The following is a 14285-nucleotide window of genomic DNA, read 5'->3' as shown; positions in this document are numbered from 1 at the left end:
CACGGAGTCGGAACGGGCGCAGCTTCAGACACAGGTTCGTGAACTTGTCTCCGATACCGATGGTGAGGCCTCGTGGGACGCGGAGGAGGACATCAGATATTTCTCTGACGAGGAGTCTGATGGCCTTCCTTCTGATCCCACTCCCTCCCCTGAAAGACAGCTTTCTCCTCCCGAGAGTCTGTCTTTCTCGGCCTTTGTCCGGGAGATGTCTACGGCCTTCCCCTACCCGGTGGTCGCGGAGGATGAGCCAAGGGCTGAGATGTTTGAGCTCCTGGACTATCCTTCTCCACCTAAGGAAGCGTCCACAGTACCCATGGCATCATGTCCTAAAAAAGACATTGCTGGCGAACTGGACCAAGCCACTAACTAATCCCCACATTCCCAAGAAGATTGAATCCCAGTATCGGATCCATGGGGACCCAGAGCTGATGCGCACTCAGTTGCCTCACGACTCTGGTGTGGTGGATCTGGCCCTGAAGAAGGCTAAGAGTTCTAGGGAGCATGCTTCGGCGCCCCCGGGCAAAGACCCCAGAACCTTAGACTCCTTTGGGAGGAAGGCCTATCATTCTTCCATGCTCGTGGCCAAGATTCAATCATACCAGCTCTACACGAGCATTCATATGCGGAACAATGTGCGGCAGCTGGCGGACTTGGTGGACAAGCTCCCTTCTGAGCAAGCCAAGCCGTTTCAGGAGGTGGTCAGGCAGCAGAAGGCATGTAGCTGCAGCCCCCCATTACCTCTCTACCCTCCTCTCCCCATATGTTCCCAACCGTAACCTCCGCTCTCAGGACAAATCACTCCTTTCTGTACCCTTCTCCACCACCGCTAACTCCAGACTCCGCCCCTTCTGCCTCCCATCACCTTATGCCTGGAACAGACTTCCTGAGCCCATACGCCATGCGCCCTCCCTGCCCATTTTCAAGTCCTTACTCAAGGCCCATCTCTTCTCCCTTGCTTTTGGTGCCTAACCACCTTCCCATTCCTGATACCTACACTGACTACATAGTTTTTACCTTTAGATTGTAAGCTCTCTAGAGCAGGGACTGTCCTTCCCCATGTTTAAACTTGTACAGCGCTGCGTAACCCTGGCAGCGCTATAGAAATGCTAAGTAGTAGTAGTAGTATGTAGGAAATTCCTGGCCAGAGGGGAATATGATACCTTTGATGTTGCGTCCAGGGCCGCTGCTCAAGGTGTGGTGATGCGCAGACTCTCATGGCTGCGTGCCTCTGACCTGGAGAATAGGATCCAGCAGCGGATTACGGACTCCCCTTGCTGAGCGGATAACATTTTTGGGGAAAAGGTCGAACAGGTGGTAGAACAGCTCCACCAGCGGGATAACGCTTTCGACAAATTCTCCCGCCGGCAGCCTTCAGCATCTACCTCATCAGGTAGATGTTTTTATGGGGGAAGGAGGGCTGTTCCCTACTCTTCTGGTAATCGTAGGTACAATCCTCCCTCTCGACAGCCTGCGGCCCAGGCTAAGCCCGAGCGTGCTCGCTCTCGTCAGCAGTGTGCGCCTCAGCAAGGCCCCACAGCTCCCCAGCAAAAGCAGGGGGTGAGCTTTTGACTGGCTCCAGCAGAGCATAGCCGATATCAAAGTGTCCGTGCCGGGCGATCTGCCGGTCGGGGGGAGGTTGAAAGTTTTTCACCAAAGGTGGCCTCTTATAACCTCCGACCGTTGGGTTCTTCAAATAGTCCGGCAAGGATACGCCCTCAATTTGGCCTCTATGCCTCCAAATTGCCCACCGGGAGCTCAGTCTTTCAGCTTCCAGCACAAGCAGGTACTTGCAGAGGAACTCTCCGCCCTTCTCAGCGCAAATGCGGTCGAGCCCGTTGTAGGAGTATTTGCTGTGATCTCACCCACCCTGTGTGCATATGAGAGCACCTTTACAGCCAAAATGGACGCTGCAACCTTTCACCTATATGTCTGACTACCAACTGTGCAGAAGTCAGAATTTCAGCTTGTAATAGACTTACTGAAGCCTGCACCACCTCCAAGGTCACTCTGTATCGGGGGAGAATGCATGTCCCTGAGGGAGAGAGAGTGAGAGAGAGCTTACGAGATAAGACGGACAAAGGAAGCTTCATACAGATGCTGGGAGTACATGGTGGGATTATTTCTGATTGGCTCCCAGAAAACTGATTGATCTGAGAAGCGGGAACAGAAAGAGTCTAGTTCCTGAGAGAAGAACAGAAGAGGAGAACACTTGCATTTCTGCAAGCACCTAATTTACCTGAGAGACTTACTGATAATACCTGGCAAAGCTTTTCCCCAGATTACAGCTGTCTACAGGATCTATACTGAGTCTGTATCATCTGTGGCTGATCAAGACAAGTGCATCACCTGAGCTTGTGGGACCTCGCTGAGACCTTCGGCTGAGGCATTGGAAGGAATCTGATCTGGAAACCGGGACGGTGAGATCATAGTTTACTTCCTTCAGGCTGGGTTAGATAATTAGTCTGTGCTCGGACCCATCAGATGTGTGACGTCAGGATTTATGATCTCTAGTTGCTGTTAGCCTAGCATAAGATTTGTGTGGTAATCATTAGGATCTTGGTATTGTGTTTATCTGTCATTACAGATTAGCCAATAGGATAATCATAGTTATTCTCTATATTTTTTTGGTATCATTGTGCATGCAATCAGGAATTGCTGATGCTATAAGCTGATAAGAGTTTTCTATATTTTTGTATATAACGCTGTATAAATAAACTAATATATTCCATTGGTCTGTCCGTTATTTTCCATGCAGCTAAGGTTGGGCAGAGGCCACGCCCCCTAGACATAAGCGAGTACATAGGTAGGAATTGGCCTCTTACAAAATATATATATAACCACCTACACCGTGCCACCGGGGCAAGAGGGGCTGGGATTCTATTCCAGGTACTTCCTTGTGGAAAAGAAAACAGGGAGGATGCGTCCCATCCTAGACCTAAGGGCCCTGAACAAATATCTGGTCAAGGAAAAGTTCAGGATGCTTTCCCTGGGCACCCTTCTTCCCATGATTCAGGAAAAAGATTGGCTATGCTCTCTGGACTTAAAGTATGCTTACACGCATATTCCGATACTGCCAGCTCACAGACAGTATCTCCGATTAAGTCTAGGAACACGTCACTTCCAGTACTGCGTGCTACCCTTTGGGCTCGCCTCCGCGCCCAGGGTGTTCACGAAGTGCCTGGCTGTGGTAGCAGCAGCGCTCCGCAGGCTTGGAGTGCACGTGTTCCCTTATCTCGACGATTGGCTGGTGAAGAACACATCCAAGGCAGGAGCTCTACAGTCCATGCAGATGACTATTCGACTCCTGGAGCTACTGGGGTTTGTGATAAATTATCCAAAGGCCCATCTTCTCCCAGTACAGAGACTCGAATTCATAGGGGCTCTGCTGGATTCTCGGACGGCTCGTGCCTATCTTCCGGAGACAAGGGCCAACAATCTGTTGTCCCTCGTCTCCCGGGTGCGAGCGTCCCAGCAGATCACAGCTCGGCAGATGTTGAGATTGCTTGGCCACATGGCCTCCACAGTTCATGTGACTCCCATGGCTCGTCTTCGCATGCGATCTGCTCAATGGACCCTAGCTTCCCAGTGGTTTCAGGCTGCTGGGGATCTAGAGGACGTGATCCACCTGTCCACGAGTTTTCTCGAATCCCTGCACTGGTGCACGATTTGGTCCAATTTGACTCTGGGACGCCCTTTCCAAATTCCTCAGCCGCAAAAAGTGCTGACTACGGATGCGTCTCTCCTGGGGTGGGGAGCTCATGTCGATGGGCTTCACACCCAGGGAAGCTGGTCCCTCCAGGAAAAAGGTCTACAGATCAATCTCCTGGAGTTACGAGTGGTCTGGAACGCTCTGAAGGCTTTCAGAGATCGGCTGTCCCACCAAATTATCCAAATTCAGACAGACAACCAGGTTGCCATGTATTACATCAACAAGCAGGGGGGCACCGGATCTCGCCCCATGTGTCAGGAAGCCGTCAGCATGTGGCTGTGGGCTTGCCGTTACGGCATGTTTCTCCAAGCCACATATCTGGCAGGCGTAAACAACAGTCTGGCCGACAGGTTGAGCAGGATTATGCAACCTCACGAGTGGTCGCTCAACTCCAGAGTAGTGTGCCGGATCTTCCAAGTGTGGGGCACCCCCTTGGTAGATCTCTTCGCATCTCGAGCCAACCACAAGGTCCCTCAGTTCTGTTAGAGACTTCAGGCCCACGGCCGTCTGGCATCGGATGCCTTCCTCCTGAATTGGGGGGAAAGGCCTGCTGTATGCTTATCCTCCCATACCTCTGGTGGGGAAGACTTTGTTGAAACTCAAGCAAGACCGAGGCACCACGATTCTGATTGCTCCTTTTTGGCCGCGTCAGAGCTGGTTCCCTCTTCTTCTGGAGTTGTCCTCAGAAGAACCGTGGAGATTGGAGTGTTTTCCGACCCTCATCACGCAGAACGAAGGGGCGCTTCTGCATCCCAACCTCCAGTCTCTGGCTCTCACGGCCTGGATGTTGAGAGTGTAGACTTTGCCTCTTTGGGTCTGTCGGAGGGTGTCTCCCGTGTCTTGCTTGCTTCCAGGAAAGATTCCACTAAGAGGAGTTACTTCTTTTTATGGAGGAGGTTTGCCGTCTGGTGTGACAGCAAGGCCTTAGATCCTCGCTCTTGTCCTACACAGACCCTGCTTGACTACCTTCTGCACTTGTCTGAGTCTGGTCTCAAGACCAACTCTGTAAGGGTTCACCTTAGCGCAATCAGTGCATACCATTACCATGTAGAAGGTAAGCCGATCTCGGACAGCCTTTAGTTGTTCGCTTTATGAGAGGTTTGCTTTTGTCAAAGCCCCCCATCAAACCTCCTACAGTGTCATGGGATCTCAATGTCGTTCTCACCCAGCTGATGAAACCTCCTTTTGAGCCACTGTACTCCTGCCATCTGAAGTACTTGCCCTGGAAGGTCATTTTCTTGGTGGCAGTAACTTCAGCTCGTAGAGTCAGTGAGCTTCAGGCCCTGGTAGCCCATGCTCCTTACACCGAATTTCATCATAATAGAGTAGTCCTCCGCACTCACCCTAAGTTCTTGCCGAAGGTGGTGTCGGAGTTCCATCTGAACCAGTCAATTGTCTTGCCAACATTCTTTCCCCGTCCACATTCCTGCCCTGCTGAACGTCAGCTGCACACATTGGACTGCAAAAGAGCATTGGCCTTCTATCTGGAGCGGACACAGCCCAACAGACAGTCCGCCCAAATGTTTGTTTCTTTTGATCCCAACAGGAGAGGAGTGGCTGTGGGGAAACGCACCTTATCAAATTGGCTAGCAGACTGCATTTTCTTCACTTACGCCCAAGGCTGGGCTGGCTCTTGAGGGTCATGTCACGGCTCACAATGTTAGAGCCATGGCAGCGTCAGTGGCCCACTTGAAGTCAGCCACTATTGAAGAGATCTGCAAGGCTGCGACGTGGTCATCTGTCCACACATTCACATCTCATTACTGCCTGCTGCAGGATACCCGACGCGACAGTCGGTTCGGGCAGTCGGTGCTTCAGAATCTGTTTGGGGTTTAGAATCCAACTCCACCTCCCTAGGCCCATGTTTTATTCTGTTCCAGGCTACACTCCCAGTTAGTTGGATAAGTTGTTAGGTCAATCTCAGTTATGTCCTCGCCGTTGTGAGGCCCAATTGACCATGTTTGTTGTTTTGAGTGAGCCTGGGGGCTAGGGATACCCCATCAGTGAGAGCAAGCAGCCTGCTTGTCCTCTGAGAAAGCGAATGCTACATACCTGTAGAAGGTATTCTCCGAGGACAGCAGGCTGATTGTTCTCACAAACCCGCCCGCCTCCCCTTTGGAGTTGTGTCTTCCCTTGTTTTTGTCTTGCTACATACGGGACTGACGAACACGAGCCGGTTCGGGCGGGAAGACGGTCGCGCATGCGCGGTGCGCATGGGCGTGCGAGGGCTAGCAAACGTCTTTGCTAGTGAAGATTCCGATTGGAGGGGGTGCCATGGACGTCACCCATCAGTGAGAACAATCAGCCTGCTGTCCTCGGAGAATACCTTCATAAGGTATGTAGCATTCGCTCTAACTACTATTGCAAATTTGTGGGTGATGACTCCTTGAACACAAGAAAGCATTTCAATCTGGTTGATAGTCTTTTCAATACCAAAGATCTATCAGCTGTTAATGAAGTACTTCTTTCTGCAAAATAGCATGCCACTTACTTTGAGCAGAAAATCTTCCTTGGTATCAAAATAAACCTCCCAATACTCCAAGGTCTGAGGCAGTTGCAGATGACTCTTGGACAGGTTAACCACCCAGCCTAACCATAGCAGAACATGCACTACTCTCGAAGTATCCATTACATACTCTCCAGATAGGACTTCCCCCAAATGAGCTAATCGTCTAGATAAGGGGGAACCAAGACGTCCTCTTTGCAAAAGGCATCTTGCTTCCCCCCTTATCTACTACCACCATCACTTTTTGAAAATGTACAGGGTGCTGTGACTTGGTTCCCCCTTATCTACCACCATCATCACATTGGAAAATTTATGGGGTGCTGTGGCTAAACCAAAGGGGAGCGCACAAAATTGATAATGCTGCCCCCAAAACAGTGAAGCGAAGGAACCACTGATGAGCCTGATGAATAGGAATATGAAGGCATGCCTCCCTCAGATCCAACGAGAAAAGAAACTCTCCGGGCTGTACTGCCATGATGTCAAGTGAAGTGTGCATGAGAAATGTGGGCATCCGAAGAGCTTTATTTACCCCCTTCAAATCTAGAATGGGTCGGAAAGAGCCCTTCTTCTTGGGCATTACAAAGTAGATAAAGTAATGACCTAAGCCCCTTTCTGCACTTGTCACTGGAACCACAGCCTTCGAGGCCACCAGCCTTCAAAAAATCTCCTAGACCATTCTCACCTTCCAACAAGCCAGACTGAAAGATTCCAAGAAGGCATCTGAAAGGGGGCAGGCAAACTCCAGGGCATACCCATCACAAACAACCTCGAGCACCAACTGGTCCAAGGTAATATGGGTTCATCCCCGATAGAAATCCTGCAGCATCATGCCCACAGGAACCGGGAACTGGACCCAGACACCTTCACTCGGCAGCACACCCTGAGATAGCCATTGAGGACCCAGAATCTTGGCCTCCCCAGCAGGACTGCAGCCTCTGAAAGAAATGGCTATGCTGAGGGTTATCTCCTCTGTGCAACTTATATCTGCAAGCCTCACAAAACCTACTCTTTCTGGAAGCACCTCTGCCAACTGCCCGAGGCCTGTCCTCCAGAAGAAGGACTTTAGTCTCCCCTAGACTCTTAACCAGCTTGTCCAGGTCTTCTCCAAGCAAAACAAAACCGTGAAAAGGAAACTTGCAGATCTTAGAATTGGAGGCAGCATCTTCCGAGCAATCTCGGAGCCACAATGACCCCCTCACCATCACACCAAGCGCCATAGACTTAGAAGAAGCATGGAGGAGATTGTACAGAAAATCCAACAAAAGAGAAGAGTCCATCTCAAGCTTGGCTGCCTCCTGATCAACCAAACTCCAATCTTCTGAGTCCCTGTTCAGAATGCACTCTGCCCAATGAAAACAGGCCCGAGTCACTAAGACCCACAAATAGCCACCTGCACTGCCAGTGCTGCCACATCAAAACTCTGCTTCAGCAGCGCTTCCATCTGGGGGTCCTTCAGGGCTGTGCCACCATCCACTGGAATGGTATTCTTCTTGGTGATAGGCGGAGACAACAGCATCCACCACAGGTGGCCACAAAGGCTCCCTATCCTGTTCCAGAATGGAGTAAAGCTGGATCATGAACTTCGCAATGTGGCGCATTCCACTGTGCTTGAATTACATCTCCAATGTCCTGATGCATAGCAAAAGACTTAGAGGACTTCCAAATGTGCTTGAGTAGAGGATCCACTGTCCAAGGTGCCTCCTTAGGCATTTCCTCAAACTTCAGAACTGCAAACATCTGCGCAATAAGCTCCTGTAATTCCTAACAATGAAAGATTCACATGACAGAGGAGTGCTCCCCTGGGGACCACTTCTCCTACCAGACATCTTCTCTCAAACACTGTTCCTGGTCCATGGCATCTTCATCCTTGCACCTATCCAAATGCGCCTCAGAACCAGGAGAACTGTACTCCAAAAGGTCCTCCTCCTCCCAGTCTCCCCGTTGTCTTTTAGGAGGAGGCAAAAAAAAAAAAGAGGACCCCCTTCGCAGTGCAGCCCCCTGCTGCAGCTCAGGTGAGTTACCCACTTTCTTTAAACAAAAGGCCTTGTACATGGCCATAATAAAATCCATGGGGAAATCCACCCCTAAGGGACCCAGCAAGACCAGTCCACCCTGCAGGGACCCAGGGGAGGAAACCAGCTACAAATGCAGTAGCAGATGGGGCATTGACTCATCAGTTCCCGCCGAAACCAGAGCCGCCACTACAATCTGCTCTCCTTCCACACTCAGCCCCGCCAAGGTCTCGTTTGTGGGAATCAGCACAGCCACTGCCCATGCTTCAACATGCACAAAAACATGGTACAAAAAGAATACTGCCCTGCCGCATCAAGGATCTGATGCTGGCAAACTGCACAGCACTTCAGACACTGTGAGGCCATCTCCCCCAGTGTCCGTGGGACCACCGAAGAAACCCCACCAAGTAGCACTCGCAAAGAAACACAGAACAACTGGGGAAGACATCCACCAGAGCTGCGAGGGGCAGGTTGTAAGAGGCTAAGGTTTGTACTACTTTTTTTTTTTTTTTTTTAACTATTTGAGTGACAAAAGGCAGACCCCTCAGGCTCTCTAGACCGTCTGTCTTCCATAAGACACAGCAGGACAGTTGAGGCTTACAACCCTAGGATACCCCAAGAAAGGTCTCAGGATGGGGAAGGGGAGGACCCAGCCACCTGGGTATGACACTCCTAGGGCGAAAGAGACCCCTACAGGCCTCAACCCCAGTCCAGCAGCCAGAAAACAACAGAATCAAACACCAAGAGGAAGACCTCTCTCTCTTTTTTTTCTTAAAATTACACAAAGATTAGCCCCAATGGAACTAAATCTACCCCCCCTCCCCCAGCTACCAGGACTGCTACCATTTGTTGAGACTGAGAACAGTTCACTTATAGGCTTACTTGAAACTCCGTTGTTCTCAGTCTCCATATGCTGGTAGGAGTTCATAACCCATCCGTACCAGTCTAGAGGGACGCTATGGAACACTCTTTTTGATTAACTTCCTTCTACTCTTGTAAATTTAATATCATTGTTATGTCCCTACCAGGCAGCTGAGATCTGCGGAGGAGGGCAGAATGGTGGTACTATCTTTGACCAGGGCCTCTCGGGCAACCACAAGATCGAGTGTGATTTTCTATTTGGTGCCAGTTGTGTGGCATGCTCTTCTGGGAAGGGAGCGGTTGGAAGGCTCATTGAAGAGATTTAAAACGACGCTAAACGTCCATTTTTTTCACTTCAGCATTTGGGACAGCACTACCTTGCAGCTAGTTAGTACTGTAGGTGTCCTCGCATCTATGATTTTTTATTCTTTGCTTATTTAGGGCCCTGTTTACGAAGGTGCGCTGGTGTTTGTTAGCACGTGCTAATTGTGTAGGAGTCCATAGGAATATTGTGGACGCCTACACAGAGCGTGATAATGAACGCTAGCGCTTTTGTAAACAGGGCCCTTAGTGTTGTGTGTTTTCTGTTCTATCAATTTAATGGCATTCCTTTTCCTTTAGTTTTGTAAACTGCCGAGTTCTTATTAAGATAAAGTGATATAGAACAATTTTTAATAAACTGTAAACTGAATTTACTGCTTCTCCCTAGCCTGGACCAGAGAGGGATTAGGAGGGGTTTTGTTTTCTATGTTCTCCTGAGGCAGAATATCTTGTATTTTATTCTTCCTTTTTCATTTTTGTGAGGAAGTTGGAGAGCTGATATATGACTACAGGAGTGGATATGTAAGACCGAGGAAGAGGAAGTGAATCTGTTAGCACAGGAACAACCGCATATGCTCAGAGTGCCTGTTAAACAGCTTCCTGAGCTATCGGAGAGCCTGTTCACAGGAGCCATCAGGATGACATCACCATTTAGTGTGCCTGCATCTCTTCTGCTTGTCAATGGAGAATCTAGGTGTGGTTACTTACACGCATTAATGACCTCTTTCAAGCTGGGTACTATTTTATAAGTACAGGTGTAGATCTGATGGAAGGTACTTTGCCAATGGGCATATACTGTACATGGGTGAAGTTTGGGAAGGGTATGAGTGGGATATACAAGTATGTGCATGGATTATAAAACAGTATAATTTAAGCTTGTACTTGTCAAACATTGGCATGGTCAAGTATACCAGCTCTGGGGCCTGTGTACATCTCTGTGCCTGTAATTTTAAGTGTATTATACCATTTACTCTAGTATTTTAGAAAGAAAAATTAGGGCCTATTTTTCTTTATAAAGCAGCACATACATAAGCACCTTTCCTTCTTACCCTAGTTGTCCTGTGAAAAAATTATCCTCTAAAGGACTTGAAAATTCACACTTATACTTTCACTCCTGGGTTACTGTAATTTCCTGCTATTCAGATTGCCTCAAATGATAATCTGTGATTTGCAAATAGTCCAGGACACTGTTGCCCAGATTTTGGGGGGGATTAAAAAAGTACAGATCAAATGTCACTAGTGTTGAAGGGATGAAATCAGCTTCTTGTAAAGTTTAGAATCCATTTTAAAGTTTGGATTCTTATGTTTAAGATCAAAAATGGTGAAGAACCTATTTATGCATAGCAGAAGTTGTGCTCTTATATATATATATATATATATATATATATATGGACATAAATTGCATTTTACAATGAGGATTTATTATTTGTTGCATTTGTAGCCCACGTTTTCCCACCTATTTGCAAGCTCAATGTGGCTTACATACTACCGTGATGGCGATCGCCAATTCCGGTGTGAGAAATACAGAGTGGTATTGCGTTACAGTTCAATTATGCATTCCTTCAAGAAAAAAGGCAAGTTAGAAACATGAAGAAAAAAGGCTTTTTCAATTATGGCTTCTTTACTATAGAACAATTTCCCAAGTAAGATAGCACAGATAAAGTGTCATCTTTTCCAAGCTTAGAACAGACAGACATCTTAGACATGATCCTAGCCCAGGAAATTTCAAATTGGTTGTGTAAAGTATTATTCTGCACTTCAGTTCTGTAACAGCTTGTTAACTGGATTACCAAAAAAGACATTGAGGTGTCTACAAATAGCACAAAATGTCACTGCAAGTCTGTTACGCGGTTTACCTAGAATTGATTATATTTCCCAAAATTGATACATCTCCATTGGTTACTGATCGAACATAGAATTCAATATAAAATTTTGTAACTGGTATTTAAGGTTCTAATTGTCTACCTGCTGTAATTGAATCAAGTTTACATCTGTAAAAACTGTATTGTTTCAGTGTGCACACAGTGAGAAATGAGTAAAATATTTCTGATGAAATAGAAATATACTAAAAATGTAAATTTTAGTACATGATTATCTAGTTAAGTATGATGTCATAAATATTTTTGGCACTGATTTTTCAGGTGCCACATATAGAATCTAGTTCAATATAAATAAGTTTTGTGATGAATCTTACCACAACACAGCTGTGTGGTACTTCTCTGTCATTTTTAGTCACTTGTTTGCTAATGGATTATATATATATATATATATATATATATATATATATATATATACACACACATACATACACACGTCTCTCTTTTATCAGACTTACTGTATATTTTAAGAGATTCTGTGTTTTTTAAAATGTGGTAACAAGAGATTTCACCGTTTATTAACATTGTTATATTTTGCTCCACCAGCATGGCTATTTATGTGTCTATAAGAGATTTTATTTTTATAGTTTGTATTTATGTTTACTAGGATTTACATTTTTGGATGCCTGATGCAAGTACTGTCACCAAAACATGGTTCATGTTGAGTCCTCATACTGTCCTTTTAGATATACAGTATAATAAAGACTTCTTACTGAGGACCAGGTCTCCCTGGTTTTTTTTTATGGCAGTCCCTATTTTATTCCTTTTTTTTTTTTTTACTGTTTTGTGGGGAACCAGTTCTTCCTGTTTAGTACTATAAAAAGACTATACCTACTTTTAACCAGGCAGAGGGGCAATTTTTTAGCCAGGACAATATACTATGGTAAATGCCTTGGAAAATTGCCATCTTTCTTTTCCATATTCTTCATAATTCTCATTATTCCTATATTTACTAGTCTTTTCATATACGCATGAAAGATCATTTTGTGCTGCTCATTAAAATTGTTCTGTCTTAATGATCTATTCATAACAACAAACCAAAGAGGACTTACTCTGCAGCACACTGAACCACAAACACAAAACAGCAAGTGGACGATGGGTGGGAGCAGGGTTGTGCTGGTAAATTTTTAACAACAGGCTCTTTCTCCGGACGTACCCAGCTCTGCAGTTGAAAGGGCCAGGGGTGGCCGGGGGGGGGGGGGGGGGGGGGAGCAACACTTGCCTCTCTCTCCTCCCTCCCTTCGTGCTGGCAAGCTAGGCATACCTTTGCTGGCAGCCAATAAATGGACTGCCACCACTCTCAATGTCTTGCTCTGAGCAGTATGCTGCAACTTCTCTCACATGCTCGAGAAGTCCCAGCCTGCTGCCCAGAGCTGGAAACAAGGAGCAGGGAGTAGCAGTAGTCTATTACTTGACTGGCAGGGCTCAGCATCCCCACCAGCAAAGTAAAAGATAATTCAGCAGGGGGCCCAAGCCCACATTTTGGGAGCCAGTTATTAAAGTAGCCATGGAGGGCCCTACTGTAACAACCGGCTCCCAAAATTCTAAAAACTTAACAACCGGCTCTTGCGAGCCTGTGAGAGCCTGTTCCAGCACACCACTGGGTGGGAGAAACTTCATGTCATGTGAGTTATTTCTTGGATTTGGATAGGACCCCTGATGCAGGCCTTAGAGCTAAAACACAGTCCGTATCGGGACTCTCTAATGTTGAATAAAGAATTTTCTCCCACCCATCGTCCACTTTGCCGTTTTGTGTTTGTGGTTTAATATCTATTCAACCACCACAGCTACAAACTCATAAAAATAAAGCAGAGATACTTACCGCAGTCTTCTGTGCAATGTCCAAGCGTAAGTACAATACTAAATCTGTCTCCTGGATTGAGACTGGTAGAAGATAACAATGCTAACAGATTTGACACAGTGTTATGTTTTGACAACACAACACTAGCGGTAGCTAAAAAAATATCAACAAAATATTGCAGTGTCAGAGAACTATCAATCTATTGTTCAATTTTGACAAATTTGGCTTAGAATCTAGGGGCTTCTCTTATTCTATACCTATAACAAAAACCCTTAGAGCCCCATGTAGCAATCAGTATCACCTCTCTTGGAGCTTTATAATCAGGTCAGAACTTAAAAAAATGAAAAGCAGCAAAATTGGCTTTATACTGCTGGACAGGTGCTATATTAAACACTGGGTGAGTGTTCTATAGAAGACTGGTAAGTATACTGCTTAAACTAATTATGTAGACAAAATAATGGCTGCCAATATATAAAGATTTGTCAGTTTGGTCTGTAATAAATAAAGCAGAGATGTACATCTATGTATTAGGCATACTCAGTGTTTTTGATCCATTACATGCCAATACTAAGCACAAGCACCTTTCCATTTGCCTGCTTTCAATCCACCAGTCTCCAAATGGCCCAGCAGTCAGGAAGTGATGTCATGAGTTGGGGATATAATACTAGTATGGTGAACAGGACTATTGCTCCAAATTGCATCCTTCTTCCAAGGATAGTGCTGAACATGTGCAGTGTTATTTATTTTTGTGCTTGCCTTCTTCCTCCATTCCTGAACTTCCTGTTCAAAGGAGGGGGGCCACAGAGACCGGTGATATGTTCAGAGACTCTGTGGCCTGCGCAGCTGCCACTGTTCGGAAGAGCTAGGGCAGGCCAAGAGAACAGGAAAGAAAAATGGATGGGGGAGGGAGATGAGGAGGAGAGAATGACGGAGGAAAAGAAAAGAGTGATGGAGACTCAAATGAAGGGAAAGGCAAAGAATGAAGATGATAATTTGGAGGTGGAAGGCAGAGCTAAGGGAGAGTAAAAAGAGTGAAAACTGAAGGGGTGGAGGGTGGAAGAGAGAGGTAAGGAAGGGAAGAAAGGTGAACAAAGGAAAGAGGTGTAGAGATAAAAGAAGGAAAGCGGATTATCTTTGAGAGAAAAAACAGAGCACGTGTGAGAGAGTTGGGGAGGGATGCATGTGTTAGGAGGGAGAG

General features: G+C 46.6%; 1 protein-coding gene across 12 annotated transcripts in view; it reads right to left on the bottom strand.

Moving 5' to 3' along the window:
• The window catches only part of TERB1 (telomere repeat binding bouquet formation protein 1), a 241566-nt gene that overhangs the window by 134336 nt on the left and 92945 nt on the right, over positions 1-14285 (bottom strand). For 10 of the 12 annotated variants that reach the window (XR_003942250.1, XM_030204477.1, XM_030204483.1 and 7 more), the window contains one exon: positions 13109-13240. The exons of the other annotated variants lie outside the window; for them this stretch is intronic. Coding sequence is in view for 9 of the 10 variants with exons in the window: in XM_030204477.1 (XP_030060337.1) it covers positions 13109-13240 (132 nt within the window). In the remaining variant the exon portion in view is untranslated. The remainder of the gene's footprint in view (positions 1-13108; positions 13241-14285) is intronic. 12 annotated transcript variants of the gene reach the window in all.

The sequence above is a fragment of the Microcaecilia unicolor genome, chromosome 5 (assembly GCF_901765095.1).
Source record: "Microcaecilia unicolor chromosome 5, aMicUni1.1, whole genome shotgun sequence".
In the NCBI taxonomy this organism is placed as follows: domain Eukaryota; kingdom Metazoa; phylum Chordata; class Amphibia; order Gymnophiona; family Siphonopidae; genus Microcaecilia; species Microcaecilia unicolor.
This window is presented reverse-complemented; position numbering and strand designations above follow the sequence as displayed.